The sequence below is a fragment of the Aspergillus japonicus genome (assembly GCF_003184785.1).
Source record: "Aspergillus japonicus CBS 114.51 unplaced genomic scaffold BO86scaffold_5, whole genome shotgun sequence".
NCBI classification, from domain to species: domain Eukaryota; kingdom Fungi; phylum Ascomycota; class Eurotiomycetes; order Eurotiales; family Aspergillaceae; genus Aspergillus; species Aspergillus japonicus.
The window spans coordinates 1,046,102-1,071,543 of NW_020291642.1; the positions used below are offsets into that span (position 1 = coordinate 1,046,102).

The 25,442-nt window shown below is 53.4% G+C and overlaps 11 protein-coding genes and 1 non-coding gene across 12 annotated transcripts in view; 8 read left to right on the forward strand and 4 right to left on the reverse strand.

Moving 5' to 3' along the window:
- Positions 1–1,410: 1,410 nt before the first annotated feature.
- BO86DRAFT_453615 (uncharacterized protein) lies at positions 1,411–2,467 on the forward strand. Its single transcript, XM_025677002.1, has one exon. It carries the CDS (start codon positions 1,509–1,511, stop codon positions 2,334–2,336), a length of 828 nt encoding a protein of 275 aa, XP_025531734.1. The 5' UTR covers positions 1,411–1,508; the 3' UTR covers positions 2,337–2,467.
- Positions 2,468–3,340: 873 nt separating this feature from the next.
- Positions 3,341–4,356, reverse strand: BO86DRAFT_437116 (uncharacterized protein; the record flags this gene model as incomplete). The annotated part of the gene is made up of 2 exons (XM_025676049.1): positions 3,784–4,356; positions 3,341–3,716 (listed from the first exon to the last, which is right to left on the reverse strand). The coding sequence occupies exons 1-2, from the start codon at positions 4,278–4,280 to the stop codon at positions 3,341–3,343; spliced, it is 873 nt and encodes a 290-aa protein (XP_025531735.1). The 5' UTR covers positions 4,281–4,356.
- A 553-nt stretch (positions 4,357–4,909) lies between these two features.
- On the reverse strand, positions 4,910–6,422 carry BO86DRAFT_406976 (uncharacterized protein; the record flags this gene model as incomplete). Its single annotated transcript, XM_025674228.1, has 2 exons — positions 4,910–5,647; positions 5,775–6,422. 2 exons carry the CDS (start codon positions 6,420–6,422, stop codon positions 4,910–4,912), a joined length of 1,386 nt encoding a protein of 461 aa, XP_025531736.1.
- Positions 6,423–6,982: 560 nt separating this feature from the next.
- Positions 6,983–7,518, reverse strand: BO86DRAFT_386115 (uncharacterized protein). The gene is made up of 2 exons (XM_025671261.1): positions 7,317–7,518; positions 6,983–7,250 (listed from the first exon to the last, which is right to left on the reverse strand). Exons 1-2 carry the CDS (start codon positions 7,432–7,434, stop codon positions 7,072–7,074), a joined length of 297 nt encoding a protein of 98 aa, XP_025531737.1. The 5' UTR covers positions 7,435–7,518; the 3' UTR covers positions 6,983–7,071.
- A 1,490-nt stretch (positions 7,519–9,008) lies between these two features.
- BO86DRAFT_437119 (ferric reductase family protein) lies at positions 9,009–11,043 on the forward strand (the record flags this gene model as incomplete). Its single annotated transcript, XM_025676050.1, has 2 exons — positions 9,009–9,191; positions 9,340–11,043. The coding sequence occupies 2 exons, from the start codon at positions 9,009–9,011 to the stop codon at positions 11,041–11,043; spliced, it is 1,887 nt and encodes a 628-aa protein (XP_025531738.1).
- Positions 11,044–14,788: 3,745 nt separating this feature from the next.
- BO86DRAFT_276052 (serine protease) lies at positions 14,789–15,514 on the forward strand (the record flags this gene model as incomplete). The annotated part of the gene is made up of 1 exon (XM_025667268.1): positions 14,789–15,514. A coding segment is annotated over one exon (726 nt), but the record flags the coding sequence as incomplete, so codon positions are not given.
- An 87-nt stretch (positions 15,515–15,601) lies between these two features.
- BO86DRAFT_406978 (uncharacterized protein) lies at positions 15,602–16,615 on the reverse strand (the record flags this gene model as incomplete). The annotated part of the gene is made up of 4 exons (XM_025674229.1): positions 15,602–15,892; positions 15,956–16,099; positions 16,190–16,291; positions 16,491–16,615. The coding sequence occupies 4 exons, from the start codon at positions 16,613–16,615 to the stop codon at positions 15,775–15,777; spliced, it is 489 nt and encodes a 162-aa protein (XP_025531740.1). The 3' UTR covers positions 15,602–15,774.
- Positions 16,616–17,790: 1,175 nt separating this feature from the next.
- On the forward strand, positions 17,791–18,616 carry BO86DRAFT_167510 (uncharacterized protein). Its single transcript, XM_025666476.1, has one exon. It carries the CDS (start codon positions 18,093–18,095, stop codon positions 18,570–18,572), a length of 480 nt encoding a protein of 159 aa, XP_025531741.1. The 5' UTR covers positions 17,791–18,092; the 3' UTR covers positions 18,573–18,616.
- Positions 18,617–19,158: 542 nt separating this feature from the next.
- Positions 19,159–19,240, forward strand: BO86DRAFT_t47. The gene has a single exon. It is a non-coding gene; the product is annotated as a tRNA-Ser (tRNA).
- A 109-nt stretch (positions 19,241–19,349) lies between these two features.
- On the forward strand, positions 19,350–20,401 carry BO86DRAFT_386116 (uncharacterized protein). Its single transcript, XM_025671262.1, has 2 exons — positions 19,350–19,741; positions 19,812–20,401. The coding sequence occupies exons 1-2, from the start codon at positions 19,700–19,702 to the stop codon at positions 20,247–20,249; spliced, it is 480 nt and encodes a 159-aa protein (XP_025531742.1). The 5' UTR covers positions 19,350–19,699; the 3' UTR covers positions 20,250–20,401.
- Positions 20,402–20,759: 358 nt separating this feature from the next.
- Positions 20,760–23,604, forward strand: BO86DRAFT_453618 (uncharacterized protein; the record flags this gene model as incomplete). Its single annotated transcript, XM_025677003.1, has 3 exons — positions 20,760–21,001; positions 21,061–22,750; positions 22,812–23,604. The coding sequence occupies exons 1-3, from the start codon at positions 20,866–20,868 to the stop codon at positions 23,602–23,604; spliced, it is 2,619 nt and encodes an 872-aa protein (XP_025531743.1). The 5' UTR covers positions 20,760–20,865.
- Positions 23,605–24,296: 692 nt separating this feature from the next.
- Positions 24,297–25,442, forward strand: part of BO86DRAFT_376161 (uncharacterized protein) — a gene marked incomplete at both ends in the record, with an annotated part of 1,355 nt that continues 209 nt past the window's right edge. The window contains 3 exons of the mRNA XM_025670519.1: positions 24,297–24,463; positions 24,520–24,660; positions 24,700–25,360. Coding sequence (XP_025531744.1) covers positions 24,297–24,463; positions 24,520–24,660; positions 24,700–25,360 — 969 coding nt within the window. The remainder of the gene's footprint in view (positions 24,464–24,519; positions 24,661–24,699; positions 25,361–25,442) is intronic.

The following is a 25,442-nucleotide window of genomic DNA, read 5'->3' on the forward strand; positions in this document are numbered from 1 at the left end:
TGGGTTCTTGGCTGCGGTGGGTTCTTGCTGTGTCCGTTAACCAGCTCTGCTGCTCGGTGCCGGTGGGATGACTCGGCTGGGTTGTATGCCGATGCTTTTCATTCATGATTTATCTTTGAGCGATGGATTTTGGTGCTGTACCCGCTAGACATGATGATTGGATTCCAAGAAGGAAGGATCGGCTTTTGTGAAGATAGAGGTGGTCGCAGTCTTCTCAGTCTTTAAGCTCAATGACCTGCCATGTTCCAAGTCTACTATCTATAGACTCAGTCGGTCAAACTTGAGTGCTCGAAGAACCGATCAGCATCTACTTAGAATTAGCGTGGCCGCAACAGCATACATAAATAGCGTAGATACACCTTTCGTGGACCAGAGATCATCTCCACGAGCCAGTGTACTTATTGACAAGGTAGCTTAGGTAGCTGATTAATCTGGGCGACCAATTATGTATCACTGTTTTAAGGCATCAAGGAATAAGCCCTCGAAATATTGAGTTCGACTCTCCTAGAGGGTATGGGCTACACGCAACGATATACAATTCTCAAACGCCAGTGCTTTGGACTGGGAAAGCCCAAAAGACAGGCGTCATAGCTGGGAAGTAAATATGATCCAACTAGTAAGGTAAATCCGCTATAGTACAATCGATGCGCCGAAACAAAGTCCCCTTGCCTACAAATAGAGGAAGAGGAGATTACTGCAGGCGGTCTCCAAAATTGCGGGCAGAGCAAGCGGTGAAGGGAATCCCTATTCAAAAGAGGGCCCGAGCAAGAAAACAGCAGTTCCTCCGAGGCGAGGCGGCTGCGTTAGCGCCTACCGCAGTACCTGTGGGCTATAAACCTCGTCTTCACGCTCGCCTTTGGTCACATTTGAGTGGAATCCGCATCCCCCCACAAGAGAGACCCACATACAAAGTGAGTTGGCGGACTTGATTGAGTGCCAAAGAGTACTCACGGCTAGCAGGGGGGGGTGGAGGCAAGCTACCAGGAACAAGCAGGGCTCGTGCCTCTAAGTCGACCCCTCCAGTGACGGAGCCGACTCGAGTGTAAAGCCAGTGCCGAAAGCGATTCCGGTTGCAGCACAATCTGTGTCCACCGGGAGGTTAGCCGAAGAGCATCCGAGGTTGGCTTGCGTCCGGACTTAAGGGAAACATCCGAAACAAAGCGATGGATGTGATCGATAGTTCTACAGTAGCATTTCACTCCCATCCCGCCAACTAGAACTCGTACACGAGAAAGGTTGTGTCACGGTTGACCAAACAAAGGTTCTCGGCTGTCCAATGGGCACCGAAGATAAGATGAGGTGCCTCCGCGCCCCGATGAGCAAATCCCCAACCCCGCACCAGCAACTGACATAAACAAACCTTTCATGACCCCTTCATCCCCTCACCCAGCTCCCCTTTCCCAACCGCAACTTCCACCGACCACCAACCTCATCAAATCCACCTAACTACCACCAACAACCCCATCTTGCACCTTTAAACGCGCTCACAAGACAATCCACCACCCAGCATGCCCCCCCAACCCCTCCTCGACCACATCGTCCTCCTCGTCTTGCACCCCACCCTCGACTCCCTCCCCGCCCGCCTCACTGAAACCTTCCACCTCGCCCCCGGCGGCACCCACGCCGACGGCCTGACCACCAACAAGCTCATTTTGCTGCAGGACGGGGTGTACCTCGAGCTGATCGCCTTCGTCGACGGCATCGATCCCGAAACGCGCCGGTCGCACCGCTGGGGCACCCGGCCCGAAAACACGGTCATCGATTGGGCGCTCACGCTGGACTCGGGCAAGGAGTTCGGGGCGGTGCAGCGGCGGGTGGAGGGCAGACGGCCCGTGACGGGGATTGCGTATACAGATCCTGTGGCTGGTGGGAGGGTGAGGGAGGGGGATGGGGTGCGGTTGGAGTGGGAGATCAGTTCTGCGGTTGTTTCTGCGGTTGATGGGGATGAAGGGAAGGTTGGGGTGGGACGGTTGCCGTTTTGGTGTTTGGATACGACGCCTAGGGCGTGGCGGGTTCCGTATGAGGATGAGGGTGAAGGGCTGACCAGGCATCCTTCGGGCGTGACGGGGGTGACGGGGGTGACTGTTGTTGTGCCTGAGGGCGAGAGGGAGAGGTTGAGCGAGGTGTATACTGCGGTTTTGGGGGAGGAGGAAGGGTCTGGGTCTGAGGCTTTGTGGGGGGTGGATGTTCCGTCTGAAGAGGCCCGAGGAAGACGTAAGGTGAGATTGGTGGGGAGTGAGAATGCGGAGGAGCGGGGGATTCGGTTGGCGTTGAAGGGAGAGAGAGCGGGGAGCGTGGAGTTGGTGCCTGGGCTTGTGGTTGAGATCGAGGAGTAGGATGTGTGGATAGTGGCGATTGCTAGGCTTCAAGGGTGAATTGTGCATGTATACAGGAATGGGCTACAATGGTTGACTCGGACTCAGCTAGGCTGTAGCCTCATCTAGCGAAAGACTCTGTCGTCTGCGAGTTATACATCTAAGTGTTGCGCTCTAGACTGTGATGTGCGAGAGATCCAATTTATCGTGTTCATGCCTGCAAGTCACAGCATTTTTATATGACAATAGCACAGCAGTGACCGACGAAGTTAAAACTACTCTCCCACGAAAGCTACTAAACACAATACTATGGCCGCAAGAGCTAAGCGAGATAACCCATGCAAGGCACCGAGCAGCAGTTGGCCGGCTGGCTCGGAGCGTTCCGGGAAGCGCACCAGCAGCGCCACAGGCTCCTAAAAGGCCACCCTGGGTAGAGCCAGCTTAACCTTTGACTGTTACAATCCCCAATCTGAACCTCAAATTCCACTAAACAGATTTCCACCGAGTGACCGTTCGCCCATTGAAAATGGGATAAGAAAAAGTCAACCACGAAGCACAGGTCATGCGCCTGGCATTGACCCATTGGGCCCTAATGCGAACCCTGAGACACTTTGCCAGTCCGTCAAGCTAGCACATGCAGCCGTCCTACTAGCGTTCAATCGTGCTTAGCCGGTGCTTGGTAGTGCTTATTTGGGGCGTATCTAGATATCAGTTCGGACCCTGAATGAGTTAGCCTATTTGAAGACCGGTGCAACCGTCGGAGCTCCGTAGGGGTCAGCATTTAGTTCTTTGCGATCTTCCAGTGACTCATCGCATACCCATAATAAACTCCAGAGTCAGGAAAAAACCATAACTTGGAGTTGGGCATACAAGCCCGGATAATTTTGTATGGTATACTCAACGTGAGCGAGCAAGTCAAACACTCACACCTGCTATAACCCGAGCACGCGGACTCTATCAACATAAACCCTCTCAACTCTATCCGCCCCCCCCGCCCCCCCCAAAAAAAGAGACCTCTACTGCCATCACAGAACCAAAGACAGGGAAATCAAGTACCAGCCCCAAGACATGAACACCCTCGACACTCCCGAAGTCTCCGCGCCAGCCGACACCACAGCCCCAGCCCCAGCACCACCCGCAGGCCCCTCGCCCGAAGAACCAGAGACCCCCCCCGCCGTCGCCGAAGCCTCACTCACAACCGTCGCCACGGTCCCATCAAACGCCGTCGCAAACACCAACGTCCCGTCCTGCCCCGCAGAGGTCGGAACAACCGTCACCTTCCCCGCGGCATCGTAGCTGGTGATGTCCATCAGCACGCTCGGCCAGACGCTGGATGTGCAGACGGCGCCCAGCCCGGGGCGCGTCGGGTTGTGGTAGTTGGGCAAGTAGACTCCGTACCCGCTTTGCACGGCATCCACCCCGTCAGCGATATCTGGGCGATGACGGACGGCTTGCGGGAATAACTTACCTCGGACAGCAGACGAGATACGTCTCGGTGAGATTGTACGCCTCCCAGTCCAGTGGGCAGACTAGCTGGGTGTATGGTGGCAGGATGGTCGTTGTGGTCGCGCTGTAGTAGAATTGGCTCGGGTAGCAGGAGGATAGCGTTAGGGTGGGCGCCGGGTTGATGATGTTCTGCCAGAGTTCCGTCGACCAGGCTGCTATCGCGGTTATTCCGCCGGCGCAGTCGGAGGGTTGGGTGAAGATTGTGGTCAGGTCTAGTGGGTTGTTGGGGGTGGTTGTGGTTGCGGTTGTGGTGCTGGGTAGGGAGGTGGGAAGCGGAGCTGATGTCGATGATGTTGAGCTGGGGGTCGAGGTTGAGGACGACGTTGAGGGCGAGTCGGTCGATGAGGTTGAACTGGTTCGAGGAATGCCAGAGGTGATGATGTCGATTGTCTCCAGCTGAGCCCAGGCGAGAGGTGAGATGAACAGGGAGAGAAAAGCCAGTCGAAGGATGGCGTACATCTTGGGTGGTTTGGTTGTGGCAGATAGAGACAGAACTCGCTGGTGGAATCTTGATGTTGAGGGAGAGAAAAACGCATGCTACAAGGTGTGAGAAAAAGTTGCACCACACGCTTGGTAAATCAGGGGCCTACACTACGCCGAACACATGGTCTTATCGCAATGGGATGGGACTAGTCATGTCGCTTAAGTATGACTGGATTGTGGATGGGGGCCCTGCTTCATGCACCATGGGCTAGTGGGGTGGATACTATGCTAGTCTCATAGGCTAGATTGGACTAAGTAAGTCAAGTAAAAAAATTGAGTAAAAAGATCATCCGACATGGCGTTAGTTCGCTCAGCCCTGCTAGCTGGTTCTTCGGCCGACAGTCTTAATTAGCCCCAACACAAAGCTTTGTTTGTTTGATGAAAACACGTTTTCGAATCTTGAACACCTTACACATATCTTTAAATAGACCCAGATTGCTGCTCGAAGATTTCAGGATAAAGGCATGATCAAAAATCCAAGGAAGCTGAGACAACGTTTTGGACTTAGCTTAAAAAAAGAATGGATGAGGCTAGTGACTAGCCAGGTTTACCACGATGCCAGGGCCCGAATAGTCGATATACCTGTGAGTCGCGACATCATCCTGTTACACTTCGAGACCGCCGCTATTATCTGGAGGTTCTAACCCCGTTCTTCTCACGGTTTCATCCGCAATCCACTCTTGATGCTGGCGACACAGCTCGTGATACTCCTCTCGCGTCATCGAAGGTGCAGGATACTCCACGCTAATCCCCAAGGGCTGCAATTGCCTTTGCAATCGCACTAGACGGTCCCAGGCATAGTTCGCTGGATCGAATCCCTGTTCACAGTCTGGGTCTGGTTTAAAGTCGATGTAGATCGTCCGCAGCGCCAAGTTTCGGTCCGGGGCGGCGGCGAGCTGGCCCAGCTCCCGCAGCCACCGCTCCTCTGGCTCCCCGAACGCGGAAGAAGACAGTCCAATGTGCTGGTCATCGCTGGTCAGGTCGAACACAAGCGTATGCACCGACGGGCCCAGAAGCTGATCGATCACCTCAGAGGGCGGCTTGTACGGGCTATGCCTACGCCTGCGCTCCTTCACGTGGGCCGGCGGACAGACAACCGTGTGTAGGTTGGGGTACGCTGCCGCTTGGAACTCCTTGACCAGCGGAGGGGGCTTGAAGTCTCCAAGAACCAGGCGCCGGAGGATGTGCGGACGATGCTTCATCCAGAAGAAGACGAGGGTAAACTCGAAGTTCCTCCATTCATACTCCTTGCCGGCGTGGCCGGGCCCGAATGCTATGCTGAAGTCAATCAAGCGGCGGCGGGCGTCCCCCTGCATACCTGCATCATCTTTTTTCCGTAATATCTAAAAGTGTTTGAGTCAGCTTCGATTGATCTTCTCCTGAGGACATGGTCCTTGCGAGGTAAATCGAGTATGAGGGAAACAGGAGAAACCGGCAAAGGAATGGAAAGAAAGAGAAGGGGAAACCAACTCGCAACCTAATCTCTTCTTGGGGAGTCGTCCCTGGCACCGGGAGGTTTATGCCCCTACCCGGCAACAACCGCAAATCACGGGCCTGCACCTGACAATCCAAGCGGAGCTTGAAGCCATGGCCAGGCGAATCTCGATTGCTGGCCATCTCCACCCTCCGCAATGTGGGGCGTTGGAAGAGAGCATACTGCAAGAGTTCCCATCGGCAGAGGTCGATTGGCGATCGGCCCGGCGGCGCTTCCATCTGGTAAGGTTTCCGGTCTTCGGGCGACAGGAAGGCGGTGCCCCAGATCTGCAGCGAATGGAGCACCTCACACCGGCTTAACACATTGGCGGCCGCCACATAGTCGTCGAGCGCGATATACTCGCCTGGATTCTTCGGTCGCAGATCTAACAATAGAGACCGGACGAGCAGATATAGGCTCGGATCGGATTCCAGAGACCGGTGCAGGTAGCTTGTCCGCGGCTGAGAGGAGTAGGTGAACCGTAGGTCGCGGTAAAGGACGGGAAGTGTGAGATGGTAGAGCTTTCGGCAGGTGAGCAAAGGGGCAGTGCAATGAGACTCTCCCTTCTGGGAAACTTGCTCACAGATAGAAAGGATCTGGCTAAGAATCTCGGTAGGAAGACCAAGGATGGACCTGTGTGACATTCTTTGTGGTTTGTTTGTAGCAGTAGCCTCTCAATGTGGGGTTGATGAAGAAAGCGCGGGGTGAGGCAGGAAGGTGTATATTTACCGCAGTGACGACCGCCTACTGAAATAGCCGTCTTCCCTCCAGAAGACTATTGCGGCCACTCGGGCAAAAAAGGATCTGCCGGCAGAATCAAGCAGAAATACAAACCCTAACTCCTTTAATCAAAAGAATACACAAGGTATGTTGTAAAAAAGGAACCCAATGGCATTACCTTTTGTCCACAAAGGCTTTATCTCCCTAATATGCAAGGGAGTCTAATCCCACGATTACCCCGTGTTCTTAAAACAAAACAGCACGCAAAGCGCGTCGGGGACCGAAACGGAAAGCCAGATCCTCCACACTGTGTTGGCAATCGCATTTACGGAAACGTTTTTACTAGCCTGTGTTTATGCAGAAATTGTGCCGTCAGAATAAACAAAAGACCGGCTATCGAAAAATGTGCCAGGTGTAATTAAAACTTTCCTGGTGAGGAGCAACTTCTAGGGCTAACCTGCGGCAGCCTGTTGAGCACACTTTTCTGCAATGACTTGATTCTTAGAATGCGCGCATAAGCCAGGACATACTCCCAACAAGACAAGCCTCATCTTCTCCCCACAACCAACCCGTCTAGCAGAAATCGCTCTTCCCGGACCCACCATCCTTGCACCCAGAGCTACAGTAGGCAAGCCAAGTGATGTCGCCGTTGGATCCTCCGTTGCAGTGGAAGATCGATTCGTGGATGTGGGTATTATCGCCGGGCTGCCTGGCGTCGGAAAGGGCTTGGTTAATCTGCGCGGCGTAGTTCCCTACACAGCCCTCACGTCAATAAACTCAGGGTAGAAAGTTTCCTTATCCCTGGGTCACACACATACCGATATTGAGAAGATTGTAACCACAATAATTGAGGCCCGTCTTGCAGTTTCTCGCTGCGACCGGGGGGGCCAGGGACACGGCCATGATCGCGACGGTGAGACCTGCGAGGTTGACCATTCTGGTTGTCTGCTGTGAGATAGATACTGGAAGTGTGATCTTGGGTTCGAAGGAGTTCGGGAGAGGCAAACTGTGGGATTGTTGCTGTGGATGGCTTTCTCGGACAGTTCGGAGCGAACTTATCTACTCTTATATGCGTATTCCAGAGGGGCCCCCGATCATTTCAGCTCACCAATGCCTTCTTGATTTGGAAAAAGCAATGGGTAAGGCGTGCCGTTAGCATATGAGACCTATACCCCACGATGATCACTCCGGTGTTGGGGTTTGATGCATAACCACGTAAATGCACTGCCTCTGGTCTCCTATTCGCGGACAAAAATATCGCAGCCAGACCTCAAGCAAACTTCAAGGATTTCAGACCAATGATGTGTGATGGGTGGCCCCTCTCACTAAAGAACCTCCAAGAAAGGGGCCGAGAAGACCCTGCAGGACAGTCGTGCAAACCGCGCTAAATGCCGTGTCTAGTAAGCATGCAGCCCTGATCCGAACCGAAACCCCTGTAGCACAGCCTGAAAGCACTGTGCTCAAGTTTGGGTGAGGCTAAATCAGTTCTTCGAATACATTGTTTTCCATGGGCCGAGATGTCCTTTATAGCCAGAGCACACGCGCTGAGGGGATAGTGACTTTTAGTCCTGGAGCAGAAGTTACTGCACTTGTCATCGATTATTGGATGCTTGTCTTACTTTGAGCAAACATTGACCTCCGCCCGCACCTGAGACATTGTGGCTGTGAGCCAGGGTATGCCGGTGATCGTCCGGGGGGCTTGGTTTGCCAGGCGGGTGGCCTGATTGACGCCCGCAGTGGAGGAGAGGCCTAACCGAATCAAGTCTGTGATTGTCGACACCCCGCAAATTACAGCACACATCTATATATCACCTGTTCTATGTTTGGCGCAGGTAGCCTAGATTTCAGGAATCAAAAAACTGCCTCCTGCACTTTAGTTGTGAGTTGAGCGATAGTACGCTTCTCAAGCTTTTACATCATAACTGTTTATAATTATTGGTCTCTTCCGTTTGAGACGAGCCCTGCAGGATAATAATGGCCAGAGTTAGGCTTATTTATTTAAATCTGATTACCCTAAGCCTCACCCGAGGCGCTAGGTATGGACGAATACTAGAAGTAAACAGTATTAGTATTAAGTTGTGATGCTTACGGGAGATCAGCAGAAAGGTATAGTATGCACAGTATAGTACCAAGGTACAAAGAGGGAAACTGACTTGGTGCCGGTCGGTACTTCAAGAAGTAGCTTGTCCGGCTGGAATGTTTTCCAAGCGCCCATATAAGATCACGTGACATTAATGGTCCTGACGATTTGACAGAGACAAAGGTGGAAGCCTGAGGCAGAGGGTAGCCTACATCGTTTGTGCTGTACCTTATCAGTACGCATTAGGTTTCTTATGCAGTCGTGCGCCTACGTGAGTCTTGAGCAGATTATTACGGCAGCAGGTCCCACCCGTACCTGCTAAGCTCTTGCTAAGCATTGAGCGGGCCGAGTTTGCCCGCGAGATAAGAATCCGGTCATCCGATGAACTATCATCTCATTCCTTCAAATCACTCTCAGTTTGCCCTCCACAATGCAGATGCAAGGAATGTCCGGGGGGAGCTACCATGGCACCCTAAGCGCATCGGACTTCAATCTCACCAATGAGACTCAGAAGGCCATGTTTCTGCATGATCTCAAGCACCTGGCCGCGGCTCCGTTAGAAGGGAGCCAAGCGGCGGAGCATTTCTGGTACGGAGTAATCACGCTGCTGGTGGTGGTCGCTGCGGTAAATCGGGTTTGGGTTCTGGCTCGCAGAATGCGGTAAGTCCCGAGTACATTCCAGTTCATGACAGTAGACTGGGCCGAGTGTTCAAGTTCTGATGTTTACAAATAGAAAGCCCGGTCGCCATCGACCAGGAAAGCTTTATACCGCTTTCAGCACCGGGCTTGCCACTTCGACCGCGCTGGTGCGTGAAGCCTCCTATCTCCAATGGTCCCCCCGATGGCTTCAAATCCCGCCGATGGGCTCGCTCTGGCTCATCGCCGCCTACTTCAGTTTTCTTCTTGGGCTGGAATTCAACAACAACCATGCGCCTGGGGCGATGTACTGGCAGCTGCTGGGAACGCGGGCGGGATGGCTCGCGACCGCGCAAATCCCTCTCCTCGTGGCGTTGGCCGGGAAATTCAACCTGATTGGCCTCTTCTGTGGGGTGTCCAACTACACGCGGTTGAACCTCTATCACCGCTGGGTAGCTCGGGGTCTGCTGCTGCTGTCCACCTTGCATTTCGCCTGTCAGAACCACGGGTGGGATGTGTACGAGATTAGCCGATTAGAGTGGACGACGGACTCGTGTCCGATCACCGGGATCGCCGCGTATGCCTTTGTGCTATGGATGAATCTCACCACTCTGGCCCCGTTTCGCAGCCTCTGCTATGAGCTGTTCGTGATTCAGCATCTGATCACCTTCTTCGGCTTCATCATCGCCATCTCCTATCATCTGCAGATGGGCACCGAGCCCTCCACGCAGCGGTACATTTACGTGAGCGCCGCCATCTGGATTGTCACGATGCTTGTCCGATTCTGCTGGGTGGGCTACACCAACGCTGCTCGTCCGGGGCACGCGCGTCTGGAAGCCATGGCGGGAGGGGCTACTCGCGTGTGCATCACCGCACACCCGCTCCGCCGCTGGTCCCCTGGAGCGCATATCCTGCTCTCGCTACCGCGCCTAGCCTGGCCGCTGTCCACGCATCCCGCCACCATCCTGTCCACCCCGACCTCGCACCACGGCGACCTGATCCTCATCCTCAAAGCCCGGAGCGGGTTCACCGATCGACTGCTGCGCACCGCCCGTCGTACCGCCGCCGAGCTGTCGTCCCCGCAGTCCGAAGAGCCCCTCGCGGATGAGCACGCAGCCGTGAACCGCCACCCGTCGGCCTACCGGGCGTGGATCGATGGGCCGTACCCGAGCACCGTCCCAGACCTGTCGAGCTTCGATTCCGTTCTGCTCATAGCCGGCGGGACTGGGGTCACATTCACGCTGTCCCAGCTGCTTCATCTTGCCCACCTCCCGCGCCAGGAAATCGGTCTCCTGCGCCACGTCACCTTTATTTGGGTAGTGCGCGAGCGGCAGTGCCTGTCCTGGATCCAACAGGAACTGCGGGAGGTGCTGCAGCAACAGCAGCAGCAGCAGCAGCAACAACAGCAAGGCGGCGCGTTCCATCTGCACGTGAAACTCTTCATCACCCGCGACACCACCACTACCGAGTGGGCGGAAGAAGCAGAAGGAGAAAAAGAAGATGCTCCGATCGAGACTCCAACCGACAGCCCCCAAGCGGGCGGCGATACCTACGGCAGCGAAAAGCTTGCCGTCTGCCCTGCTGCCGCCGCCGACCAGCTGTTGCTGACCATGCCGGGGGTCTCGGTGCAGACCGGGAGGCCCACCTTTGACGCGTACATCGAGGCAGCGGTGCTGCAAGCCAACGGCGAGGTGGCGGTCGCGTGCTGCGGTCCGAGTGCACTGACCGTCGCCGTGCGGCAGTCGGTTGTCAGAGTTTCCGATGGACTTGGGGTCTCCAAGGGGTCGGGTCTGCCCGGGGTGATGCTGCATGTGGAGAATTCGGCTTGAATGGGAATACTGTCCGCTGATGCACAAGGGGAGAGGGTTGTAGATATCTCATTATATTATCTTCATACTATCGTACATAGAGCCGAGACACACTTTCCGTGGAACGAGATATTACTCTTCCATCATATTTAGGGGGTTGCCGTCCGTTAGAGTAGAGCATCTGTAGCTTCAGCAAACGCCAACCAGACAGAATTCTACTCAGTTACTTTTCTCCGCCTATACATTCAAGGGCAAGGAGTCTGCAGGCTTGAGGGTCCTTCCCCAAGCATTGCCTACCTCTTTATTTCTGTTTCAGGGGGAGGTCAACCATGGAGCCGAGGGAGCCGAGGAAATCAGAATTGTTGGTGTCGATGGACATACATGGCTAAGCTGGGCCGACTTTTCGTTGTTTGTGCAACACTTTTGAAGTGGTCGCTCTCGGTTCTCGAGATTGAGGCGGGGTCGCGGGGTCCCTGAGTTTAGGACAGCAAGGATGAGAGCAGGGAAAAACAGCATGTGCACTGACTGAAAACAAGAGGGGAAGATCTACCACAGTATATGGAGTAAACAGGATAGCATTCATCAGCGGTCCACCCATGGGCGCATCGCCGACCCGCTGTTCGGACCCGTCCTCTGCCCAACTCTGTAAGTTAGTCTTCACCTGCGCCGACATTCCAGGGGCAATCCCCTCTACCCACGCTACTTGGAAAATCTCTCGCCTTTGTTTGCTTCTTCATCCTTTTCATAAATTGGGTACGTCTACTATTACCCACAACAGAAAAACTAGAAGCAAAAACATACAACAGAAGGGATTCGCTGGTGGTCACCCACCCAACTACTAACCTCCCGGCGTGTGGCTTGAGTACGGCTGAGCGGACGGGAAGCCCTATTTTCCACACCCTGTGGTCGTATGTGCTAGTTTCTTCTTATCTCTGCACTCTATCGTTGGCTGTGGCGTAATGGCTTTTTGCAGCAACATAAGTATATGGGTGGCATAGACTGAGGCATAGTGCCGAGGACGTGGATACGTTATTATGTCAGGGTCTTGAGGCTATCTGAGCGAAATCATCGACACGGGCGCGGCGAGCGGTGAGCCGCCCGATCAGACATATGGCCACTAGGGTATCACTAGGTACCAAGGCAAGAGACCAGACAAGGCAAGGGGCAGGCAAGTCTGAAGACGCAGGTAACAAACAGGTCGAGCTGGCATTGCGGTCCTTACTTTTAGGGTCATCCGGAATGATAGCAGGCATCGTCACAGTACATATGGAATCATCTTCCAGAACAGAAGTCAACGACTGTCCAGCAAACCAGGGGGTCAAGAAGGACATGCCAAAACACCCCATAGAAAACAGCCCAGGAAGTGACTTCTACCATACATTCCAAAGACCCCTGCACTTACCATCAATCGCCGCCAGATGGGGGGAAGAAGACCATGGTTGTTGTTGTTGAGAGGTGGAGTGGACCGTGGACGGACATGACTTAAAAACGAAAGGAATTGAAGGACTTTTTTTTTGCCCATGGCATGGGTTTTTTGGGTGTCCCTGGCTCTCTCTCTCTCTCTCTCTCTCTCTTTTTCCTTCCGTCTCTTGTGTCACTCCTTCGGAGCAGCGAATCTTTTTTTCCCATGTCGCTAGTGCAAATGCAACGTGACAGCGTTCCATTGATTTGATTGATGTTGGAATGTGTCAAGCTGGTATTCCGGTTGTTACACAACATACCTAAGTTGTGGATAACACATTACAGTACCACCAGTGCGGATGCGGCAGCTGAGTCCGCTGTCAAGGCGTCAAGGGAGAGAATGTAAGGGGTAGTACGGGTATGATTTCCTGGCCAAGTTGCGGGGTGCACTAGTAGTGAATCGTGATGGTAAGTGCCAAGTAGTAACTTACATACCTTACTTGATAACTTAACTAAAACTGTTAACCTTGAACGTCAAAGTCCTCCGGTGACGATCAGTCCGGCTACAAGCAGGGCGATTGGAAGTCTTCTGATGACAAGACCGGTTACAAGCAGGGAGGGTGGAAGTCCCCCAACGATCAATCCGGCTACCAACAGGCCGGCTGGAAAGCTAGTGACAACGAGTCTGGCTACAAGCAAAGCGGCTGGAAGCCCTCGGGTGGTTTTGCTCCGCTGTGGAAAAGCGGCGGACAGGCTACGTCCTAAGGTCCACCAGCGTCTTGGTCATGAAACGGCGTCGTAGAGACGAACAGGTAGGGAAATCGCCGGTCTTAAGATGCAGGATTGGGTCGGTGGTCGAACCGAGCAGCGTATACCATGGTGACTTGTCCTTTTGAATGATGATGGCCTAGCCCTCAAAGGAGGGACGTTCATAAATCGAAGTAGTTCAATGCAAGCGGTATGGAATGCATGTTTCATAATGGTCAAGAAAAGCAACGTCTTTCCTAACGGGGCAATCGTAGAATCCACCGATTGTTCTAAGGTACTAGCTGCCATTGTATTGTGCTCCGGGGAGTATAGTCTATCATACCAAGCCACGGGTTCCAGATCGCAGAGTCTTCTTGATGGCTAATCTCGTGCAGGTCATCGCTGAGGCCAAGCTTCTCAGTGCTGCTTCATGCTTTTGCTGGAGTCTACACTTGTCTTTCGCCACTGCGGATGGCCATTTCACCAAATCAGCAACCATGTGGTGTTTACTTTATGGAAATTTACCAGAAGTCGCTAAAATGCTGTCCGTATCAAGAGTTTTGTGTTTTGTTTTTTGGTTTCCTCAGTATTGGGTTGAATATTTTCCTTCCTATCGCGAGGCCTCGACCTGACAGTACCTTTATTAGGGTTATCGGCTAGTGCTACTACTCTCGTATCAGTCTATGAAGAAGGGCCGCTATAATGCACTTGTTGTTATATTTGTCCCTGATCCTGGTGTCTGTAAAACTATTAGAGCTGACAACCTCCCAAAAGTCTCATAAGTTTCCCCTTTCAAGCAAGCTTTTGTTTCCCTGTATTGACCTATCTTGACTGGCTCTGTATCGGGCCAGCAGCATTCTGGCACGATCACGGTGGTGCTCTCGGCCCTGGGACGCGTTGGCTCTCAAATGGACGAGCCTGGAGTCGCCAGTCCTGTTTTGCACCTCCTTCCGTGATTACAATTGGTTTACTGGAGAATGAACAAACATTACATCCACAGGTTGCAGGAAACGAGCATTCCATCCGCAGCGAGATTCCAAGCACATTTGACTATAAGTACTCGATCGTATGGTACAGTACATGCGAACTCTTCTCTGAGTAGGTGAGAGTTCAGTATACACATACCGACATACAACATCCGAGCGCAACCAGGGACGCCTCCTGCCGCAGAACCATAATTCCCACTCCGGAAGAACCGTCCTACTGCCGGGTCACCGGGCGCGACGATCTCTGCGGTGATTAGATCCAGAGAAGAGCAAATGACTTGTGGTGGGGTTGCGTTTGTCACCAGATCTGCCGAGTGCTCCCAATGAACACAAAGGTCGTGTCGTACGAGGACCGGGAGTAGGGTTTGATCCTGCTTCTCTGTCACACAATGCGAGACCCTTTTGGCCTAGTCAACAAGCACACTCCTGCATTCTGGAGATAAGATATGCTCGGATTGCGCCGTGGGAACCCTCGTATAAGGAGACCTAGATGTAAAGCGATCCATTCGGCAACCCACCCCACATCCCCATCGACCTTTACATATCCTTACCTTACCTTACCCTCAAAACCCACCAAAATGAGATCCCTCCTCCCCCTTCTCTCACCAGTCCCCGCCCTCGTAACCCCCTGCATCGTCGGCGGCACCGAAGTCCCCATCGAAGCCCACCCCTACCAAATCGCCCTCCTCTACGGCGGCGCCCGCACCTGCGGCGGCAGCATCCTCAGCCCCGCGCACATCATCACCGCCGCGCACTGCGTCGCCAGCGCCACGCCCACCCGCCTCCGCATCCGCGCCGGCTCCGCCCGCTGCGACGCCGGCGGAATCCTCGTGAATGTCTCCGCAATCCACATCCACCCCAACTACTCCGCCCCGACCGTCGACAACGACCTCGCCATCTTAACCTTGTCCGAGAACCTGACGTACAGCCTCACGATCGCGCCCGTGGGGTTGCCCGCCTTCGGGGCGGGCGTGCTCGCCTCCGGCACGGAGGTGGTGGTCTCGGGCTGGGGCGCCACCGGCGAGGGCGGCGCGAACTCCCCGACCCTGCGGGCTGTGACGGTCGCGGCCGTCGGGAGGGAGGAGTGTCGCGCTGGGTATCGGGGGTTCGGCCCGGTGACCGCCAGTATGTTCTGTGCGGGAACGCCCGCGGGCGGGAGGAATGCTTGTGGCGGGGATAGTGGGGGGCCTGCTGTTGTGGTTGCGGGCGGGACCGGGACCGGGACCGGGAGTGGGAACGACGGGCTTGGGGTTCTGGTGGGGGTGGTTTCGTGGGGGCATGGCTGCGGGCGGAAGGGGTTTCCGGGGGTTTATGCGAGCACATCATTTCTGAGGGGTTTTATTGGTCGGGTTACTGGGCTGTAAGGATATGATATATCTAGTAGGTGTTCGTTTAGTTGGAATTGGATTGATGATCATGTTCCATGTTGGGTACAGTACTAGATGGTTGTTACGGTAGGTAGCCTTTGCATTTGCATGACGGTATGAGGAAAACCTATCTCAGCGGAAAACTCATACCAAGGCTTAGGGTTACCATATACTAGGTGCTTTCCCTGTCTCCCCCCCAAAATGAATATGATACCTCGAAGCAGGATAGCTCGAGTACCTTTCGGCTTGTCCTAATCCTCCGACTCTCCTCCCCCGCAGGAAGTGTTCAGATCCTCGGACTCGGCGATAGGGTCCTTATTGTTCACCGGGTCCTTCGAGGGTTCCATCGCCCAGATCCGCCATCCGTTCCTTGTCATCAAAATCGATCAGTACGCTGGTTGAGAATTACACTCTAGACGGGATTAAACTCACGCGCATGGCACATCGTAGCGCGGCTGAACCTGATATCGACTTTCTTCGTGGATATCTACCGGCTCCTCGTTGAGCTTGATGGGCTGGAACTCGGGTTGATGCGCGTAGTGCGTGAGCCAGAAGTTGGCCTGGCGAGGCTTTCCTCTAGGCTATATTAGCTTATTACCTTTGCAGGCTTGATAAGAAAAAGAACGCCTCTTTGATTCGAATACTAGAAAACTGAAGTGTACTTACGGCGCCACATCGCTCCAGTTGATGTCCCACTTCTCCCGGGGGTTGATCGTGCCGAAGGTGTGCCTGGGAATCTCATCTTGTGGTCTTAGTGAGGATTTATGACTTGAGGAGATTTGTGGTAAGTGTGAAGGGAGCAAGGTCAGCAGCGAGATGTCTCTTTGGGGAACTTGCTGCGAGGTTGGGGCGATCTAGGTGGTAGGCATCATGACTTTATACCCAGGATTCTCTGGCAACCTTTGTTCTTTCATAGCAGCTTCATCTCGGTGTTGTTTCACGGACTCTGAGAACTATAATGCAATACGCGTAATCATCGGAGATCTCGATGTTGTGTAAGTAAGCGTCAGGTGTTGCAGTCGGTGTACAGTACAGGCTTGTGGGGAACCCTTGCTGCTGATCACGCTTATCCGAAGCTTTGACCGTTGTCATCTCGCGGAACTTTTTCAATGATTATCCCTTGATCAGTTTGGTAAAACTCATCTGGATTTGGTAGGTGAATGTTAAGATAATCTAGCGGATGTACAATAGATGAAGTCCTAGCGCTGTCGTATATGTGACGGTGGGCTATGGTGCAGCTTCAAGCCACGCATGCGCGTATCAAAGATAATCTCTAGTCAAAGTGCCAGCCTCCTACTCTTCTGGTGTACATACGGAAAATTTCACCATAGGTTCCTGTTCGGTAGGACGATGCTTATCTCTTCATGCGCCAATTTATGCAGAGTAGTCCGGGATTCCGCACCCAGCCTCCGCACCGGGTACTTGTATAGCATCACGGTAGTTGCAGGCTTGCGCAAATCGATACACTAGTAGGCTGCCAGCACAATATGTTTCCAGTTGTACTCAAAGGGCTGCCTCGGTTTTATCCAAGATAAGTATCTTCCTGCATGCGTCACTCTCTCCACCGGTTTCCAACAACCTCGACGGACTCTTTGCCGAGGCGGGCTATGCACGCCTTTAGGGCATATAAATGTGGTCACGCTCTTCCCGAGGAATGAGCGACTCCTTGATTCGATCTTGATCGTATTGCTCCGGGCGGCGGTGATCTGCGACCTGAGATGGATTTATTGAGATCTGTGAGACGGTATCATATCTTGCTGACTGCGAGATCCGATTGTGCGACCAGTGGACGTGGTGGGCTCGGAAAGGATTGTTGGCTTGAGACTACTTCATGTTTCTGGCTTCCCTTTTCTTGCTTTCGCTATCCTTCGGTCGGTTCAATCAAGATATGGGACAGGCAATGTATATGGGCTGCACTGGAATCATCTTCTTTGCATGTGTCTGTGAAAGTGCGTGCCCAGTCTTTGGCAGTAATCATCAGTGGTTCTTACCCCACTGCGATCAGGTGACGGACGGCACAGCTTGTGTCACATTTCTACAGTGAGCTTACTTGACCTGTGCATGCATAAGCTGGAGGCGCAGTTGCGACGGACCTTTGAAGACTTAAAGCGTAGTGGCTAAGCAATACAACAACTATCCGTGGCAGTGCAACAGCCGCTGATGAATGGCCTCCACATAAGCACTTCCTGTCGCCGACGCTACCCTACTAGGTAGTGCTGTACCTAATCATAAGTTAGATACCTTTACTAACTAATTTCCCGAATGGGAAGTATGCGGTGTCTACTAACTAGTACAGCCTCCGGTGAGTCATAATCCGACGTGGTGCCGCCTGATTTGCGGACGCGTCCTTGTCGATGCGTTGGCCTGTCTGAGCGCGTAGAGCAGGCGGCACAGTAGATATTTAAATGTGCTTCCTGCCCTCGCTGTTTTCGCTGGCTTTCTTACTTCCTTTTTATTCTCGTATGCAGCTGTGAGGGGTTTCTGGACGATATTTGCCTGGGAGCGCTTTTTTTAAAAACTGAAGCAGCGGAAGTTAAATATTAGTATTGTTTGATTTTCGTTCGCCAGGATGCCATCGTGGGGGTCAGGTCGTTTTGTCTTTCGTGTCGAGAGCGACCACTCCAGGACTCGGATGATCGAAGGTGTGGGGATCCGGTCCGAGGGAGATCAATGGGTCCCATTTGAACCCCGGGACAGGAGGGAAAGGTCACACTTGCAGGGTGAAGTGTTGCCACACCTCGACTGGGGGAACCGGGAGCCGAGTGCATTTATTTCCAGTTCAAGTGACCGAGAATGGGCGTTTCGTGACGCCAAGAGACGCCAACGTGCTGGGGAGAGGAATGTCAGGGTGCTCATGATTTATGCTCCCCGTCTGGGGACGTTTAGATCCCGAGAGGGGCACTGGGTGACCGTCATGAAGTTGGATACATGGCTCGATGTGGTCAAGACTGATCTTCCTTGGTATGCCGACTTTCCGTGCTCGGAGAATGAATATCTGTTTCTTCATCAAATTCCAGAAGATTTGATTGTCAAAACTTGGTGGCTGTGATGTTTGGTGGTCGGGAATTTAGATGAGAAATGGTGCGAGGCGGGATGCAGTTTGTTGGTCGATCTTAGTGGTTTAAGTTGAATTCTAGTTCAAGTTGCTGATGGGTGGAAATCAGGCAGGGGCAGGTAGATCACATTCAACTTATTTTCTTTGACTGTTTTCAGCTGTAGTTTCGTGCGGCTTTTGGATAACGTAAGGTTCCGTGTTGGGTTGCAAGTGAGTGGTGATGGAGGGTTGATAAAAGTTCACCTCGGCCTCAGGTTAGAGGTGACTTCTTTTGTTCTGTGCTGTAAAGACTGTTCATATAAGTGTTCTTCATAACAGGAGATGATCGATGACTCAATACCTCGGCATATATTCTTGTTCCAAGCAGTCGCCGCGTGAGAAGCCACAAAGCCCAAATGTGTTGACAATTCGATATAAGGGAGACTTCAAGCCATTATACTCAATTATATCATGGAGTATGAAGCCGGTCGAAATGATCATCGCAATTGAGATGAAACTATACAAACAAGTGTGGTTGAACGTGAGGTAAACCTTACAGCTGTATCATATTGCTTAGTACGACATTGTTTATCATCAATAAGACAATATGGCCGAGCGGTCTAAGGCGATAGACTAGAAATCTATTCTCTTCGGAGGCGTCGGTTCAAATCCGACTGTTGTCGTTTTTTGCTTCTTGTTTTTCCGCGCGTGCTCCTGGAGCAACCAATGCCCGCCATCCTCGAACTGAGGATGATTATATTTTACTCAAACTCAAGACCGAGAATCGTATGTCTCGTATGTCTCGTATGCCTCGGAGGCCCGCAGACTTGGAACATGCCATAGTCGGTGCTTTCCATTGAGGCTGAGCATCCTTCGCATGAAGCAGTCAACACCGAGTCTAGTTGGTATAGCCAGACAATGGCAGCTGAAATGACGCCTCCTTTGTCTCCGTGATCCTCGCCAGTCCCCTGGATGATGTTCGATTCAACAACATCCATTGTTCTACAAATCCCTTGTGCTCGACCATCTCCGCCAATCGCATAGCCGCAAGCCACGTAGACTAGCATCTTTGGGAAATCTCCAGCTACGAACCCTCTCATCCCTATATCCAGCATGCAATATAAAAGGACCCATCACACCCAATGCAGAGACAGCTCCACACCCCACCCCGAATCATAAAGAAGCTGACATACTCCAGTAAGTATTCCACCTTCAACAACAAGAACAATGCCTTCATCGCGGAGAGAAACTCACAATCTCTGGACCCTAGACTTCTGGGTTGAAGGCAAGCAGGACCTCTCGCTTCCAGGCCTGTTGATACTTCTCAAGTCCCAGGTGGAGGTGCGCCTTGAGACGGAGGACTTCCTTCCGGCGGAAATCGCTCCCAGCCTGAAATATGTCCTGGTCCGGGTCATTACGCGCGACGGGGAGTGCCTCGGAGAAGCCCACAAGGACCTCAACTCGAAGCTCTACCGACTGATGTCCAATGTGGACTGGGAGCACGAGGAGCAGACCGAGCTGAATTGGTCCACCAAGATGCTGCGTCATGTCCAGAAGGACGGCCAGAAGGATGAGTATAACCTGCAGTTCTGGAAGATCCAGGACTTTCCCCGCAACCAGATTGAACCGGTGAGTTTCGCTGTCGCTAGGGTGGGCTTTCGGGTGCTCGAGACTATTAACTACTGGCATTGACAGCGTTGCGGAGCATGATGTGGCGGTGATGGCTATGGCTCTTCAATTGGAAGGCCACTTTCTTTAATCGAATATGAATATTGATATGAATATTTTGAACTATCTTCCCGTTCTTTTGATGTGTTTAAGAATTGGGTTGTGTATGATTGTCAGTGGCAAGTTGAATAGTGGCAAGTCTAGGCCTGCAATCCACTTGGCTGCTTGCATCTTTGGTCTTTGAGCTATCGCGCGCTAAGGCTTCTAGATTGCCTCATGCCCCACATGCTGTCAGTCTTTCTATGGCTGCATTTGGCTGCATTTACTTTTTTGAAATATTTTCCCCAATGAATCGACCATATCTGAGCTGTCCCAGCTTCCAGTTGCAATTCAGCGGTGGTGTGAATCCTTGTCAGCCGCGAGTTTGCTGTGTTTGTGGCTGGTGGCCAGTAGTATTTTCTGTTTACTTCCCCTCATAGTCTCTCATACCCCACCTTTTTCTCTTCCTTCTCCTTCTCCTTCTCCTCCCTCATCCCTCATCCCCTCTCGCAAACACACACCCATCCGACATCTCCTTCTCATTCTTCTGCCTTTTCAATACTCATGATCTCGACTATCAAGCAATAGCCATTATTTTATCATGGCCGTCAAAGGCCTGCTGTTCATTCGTTGCCGTGGTAGGTACTTTGCGTACTCTAACCGGTGGGACAGTTATCCGGAAGGTCTGGGCATAGAGTTGGTCGACACTATCCCTGAAGATTCCATCCAGTACCAAGGCACGTCACTGAATATACTCAGCTCTTTACAAGCAAGTCATTTCTGACCCCTCAATCAGCATGGCTCCAAGCTCTTCGCTCCACGTTTTCCCGTCTCGTCCACCAATTCGAAACGCAGTGCCTCCCCGTGGCCATCCAGTCCATCGACGAGGACTCGAACGCCTCCCTCACTGAGCGCTACGAGATGAGCTACTTGGCCCTCGACGACCGGCTTGAATCGCCGCCTTTGCAGCTACTGCCCCCGGGATGGCGGAACGGAGATCATGAATGGGTTTACACCGTCGACTTGGACAAAGAGATCTTCAGCATCGACAATGCCGTTCATCTCCGGCTCTCCAGCATCGCTAGCGACCAGAAATGGATCCTGTACCTCGGTAAGGATGCTCGTCGCCGCCGCGCACCTGCCAAGTGGACACCCCAACATGTGCTTGCCGACCCCACCTTCAAGCCTCAAGTGAACGAGACCTTGATTGAGATGTTCAACCGGCTCAAGGTCAAGGTGGTTGCGCCAGAGTCCTTCTATCTCTCTCAAGACATCTCCTTCCTTCGGGAGTCCTTTCTGGCCTCGACGTTCACACGATTGCAGGGGCACTATCGCGATCTCCTGGACGGGAGCTATCTCGAATGGGGCCCCACAGACTTTCCCTTCAGAGAAATAGCATATGCTATCGTGTCTCTGGCCACGGGTGCTGTATCGTTTGCGAATCCCAGTTCCTTGGATGCTAACCACAAGAAGGAAGGGTATTACCTGGTTCATGGCTCAAAGTCTTCATACTCTGAATTTCCGAGCCTCCGACCAACCCTGCTGCCCCGATTTTTGCACGAGTCACACCATCCCGGAGTGGGGTCCGGGTCGGCTCCCCGGCAAACAACGTATTGGTTGGATAGTGTCTTGGTCCACTTGGTCTCGGGCCTGGATCGCGTCGACATAGAAGACGCCGCAATTGCCGAGGCCGTAGAAGCCGGACTCGAACAGGGGCGCAAATCATTCTATGCGATCGTCTTCTCGATTCTGGATGTAATCCTGCTGCGTGTCCAGGCGCAATCAGACCTGGCCATTCTTGTGGAGAGAAGTCCAATTATGACATTGTTCGAGTTTGATGACACTAACTCTTCATTCGCAAGAGGGCCTCGAAATAGATTGCCTCGTACTTTGGGGAATGTCAAAGATTCCAAATCGCACACCCGGTCTCATCAAAATTTTAGGTCCGGTGATCTGGCCATACCCAACGGTCACGATTGTCAACTGGATGACACTAACCAGTCACTGACAGTGCGCCTTGCCGAGAAGATGAACTATTCCATCGTCTTTGTGACACTATTGCGTTTCTTCGACGCAGCCACATATCATGATCTGGAAGGTGCCGTGTCCCATGTGTTGCCTAACGAGACTCTAGCAACTGTGATGCAGCTCACCGATGCTCGAACGTATCGCAGTCTCAGCAAACTGTCGGCTTATTGCCGCAAGACCAGTCTGTCCGAGCTTCGGCTGAATGACCATTATACCATCGTTGACTTTGACCTTCACAGTCCTTCCTACACCTTGGTGGACAGGCGCACTGGAACCCAGAGTACTACCCGACTCTGTCGAGGGGGGTTTATGCGATGCTACAAGGATTTAGTACTGACCCCGATCATCGGAATCGAAGATCCCTCAAGACGCAGTATCATCGACTCTGTGCAGTGGCACTTCGTGGACGTCCCTAGCGGGGATGCTCCTTACACAAAAACGGTTACAATGCCGCGCAGGTAGGAGGGTGCTTCCCCACTCACGGCAGGGGTTTGGGCAGCATCTAACCCTTCATCACAGAGCGGCGTATGACCGATTAGCCTACCCCGGCTTTGCTCCCTCCATCAACTTCGACATGCTCTTCCATCTTCCCGACCATCTATATGTTGGATCCATCGAGGAGGGCTGGGACCGATATCTCAAGAAGTTGATTCGAAGATATCAGGATGAGGCGGACAGCCCCGGCTCTAGTTTTGATACGGGGCTATTCGACTGTGTCCGCCCACCCGGATACCGCGAGATTACCATGGACGCCTTCCGCTGCAGTGGCTTCCACTGTTTCTTACGCCGCGCCCGGGATGAGAGTGTCGACGAATGGGTGTCCACCATGCAGTACGTCCTGCGTCGTCTGCATGTCCGCGAAGGCTGGGGTGGCGGGTATGAGGCGGAGGAGAGACTCCCCCTTCCCGGACGGCCCGTCGTGGTCGCTTTCTCCGCCCGCGTCGGGCTCTTCTATTATGTGCATCATCGCTGCGAGAAGCCCGAAGTACCGCCGGGGGTAGGTAATCATAGCATCGAGATAGCAAAGAGGTGCACCGATCCCGACCTGCAGGGCCGCCTCGTTCCGCTGATCCCTGGGGTGATCGACTTGAGAGACTACTCGTCGAGGGTCGAGTTTGAGAGCTGGTTCGAGCGGTTCTGCCATGGCGTCGGAGAGAAGACGGTGTATGATCCGTTCACTGATCAGCAGCAGCCTTTGACTCGTGTGCCGAAGCCGCAGCCTCGTCTAAGCAAACAGCCTATGACTAGTACGGAGCCGGTGGGCAGCGATGTGGTGTATGATCTGCCTTCTGTGTACAGGTCTTTAGGGTAGCTGACCAGGTTACTCCTGTTGTTGTTGGGATACGTACGGAGACGGGGGGGATTTGGTATTGACTGGGTAGATGATAAACTAACGGCACACTAAGTCATTGGCGTGTAGACTGAACGGGACTAATGACATGTAGGCAAGCGAGCATTGACCTGGGCGGAGATGTAGTGGTTTGAAGTCCTCTGAATTAAGGTGGAAGTCCTTGTTATGTCCAGGAGGTTCGTCTGTCATCTCAGTGCCAGCTCCCGGTGAGCAGTCTGGTGATATCGGACATAAACCCACCGGCAGATTTACGTGTTTCAGGAAGAACCAGATCCACAATTGTTATTGTCCGGCACAATGAACATGTCGGTGGGCTTCAGTAGAATAACCTGAATCACAAGCCGTCTCTTTGTCTCTTCTGCAATGGGGGGGGTCGGATGCACGACAGAGCTCATTCACAAAGGACATGGCCTTTGTCTGACGAATTCCGGTTGCTCTTTGTCTGTGAAATGGTATTATATCTTAGGCCAGAAGAGAAATTGATAAATACATCCTGTGTGAATTATACCAGCTCAATTGATGACTCTACTTCTGCTTTCAACTAAGATTCCTCGCAGCCCGCTCTTGTCATCGTGATTCGACAAACGACAAACATCGACCTGCATCATATCAATATACATTACAACCAGTCCTGAGGGAGTATACCAACTAGCATGCCTTCCGATCCTCGTAAAGCCCCCAAGCCCAAACGCAGCCGAAGGATATCTCTTGTGTCCAGAAGCCGTGCCCGTTACGAAAAAGCCCGCCATCTCACTCCAGATGCGCTACTCGAGCTCGAGATCAAACACAAACAAAAGGGACGCGTTGCGCATCCGGCGAGGTATGCCACCACTGCCTTCCTCAACATATCTATCAGACTGACGTCGAAGGATACAGAGCTCGCACCTTCGCCCCAGACGTGTACAGCCACTTCTCCGAAGCGCAACGAGCCCACCTAAGGCAGCTGGCCGAAGACGGTGGACCCGATCTCTCCGACCTGCGCAATGTAACGTCCCCAACCCGTCCCCTCTGCCTCTGGTCAGCCTGATCCTGAAACTAATATAACGGGGGAAACAGTACCCAAGAACCCACGACCCCGACTCGCACATCCTCCCCACCGCACCGCCCTCCCCCGCGCTCTCCCACCAGCCCTCAGTCCTGCCCCCAAGCACCTGCACTTCCGGCCTCGAAGAACCATACCCAGCCTCTTCACCCTCACGCCCCCCCGCCCCCTCGCCCCCTCGATCCAGATCCTCCAAATCCTCCCGCTCCTCCCGCTCCTCCCGCTCCTCCCGCTCCTCCCAGACCTCATCCCCCTCCCAAAAGTCCGGAGTCCCCCCGCGCAAACGCCGAAAACCAACCCCCTACCTCTACGGCCCCTCCAAAACCTTCACCACCCACGCCTCAGACCACTCGCCCCTCCGGCCCCATCACGAACACCATCACCACCACGAGCAGCAGCAGGATCAGCACCAGCAGCACAACCCCACCTCAACCTCCGAGTCTACTCCCGAGTCTACCTCCACCTCCAGCTCGCACAGCCCCCGCCCCCGCCGCACCGCAAGCATCCTCCGACGCCGAGTCCTCCTCCAAGAAGCGCGGCGCGGCAGCATCGCGCGGCACGGGCTGGGGGCGGCGGGGTTCTGGCACCGGCGGCGGGGGCCCAACGGGCGGCTGGAGAGTCAGGCGGAGGCGGATGCGCGGCGCGGGCGGGCGCGGCGCGGACGGCGCGGGTGGGGTGAGCGCGAGTTGAGGGTGGTGCATGGGGCGGTTTCGTTGGTGAGGTCTGGTCGGTTTAGGGGGGAGGGGGAGGGGGAGGG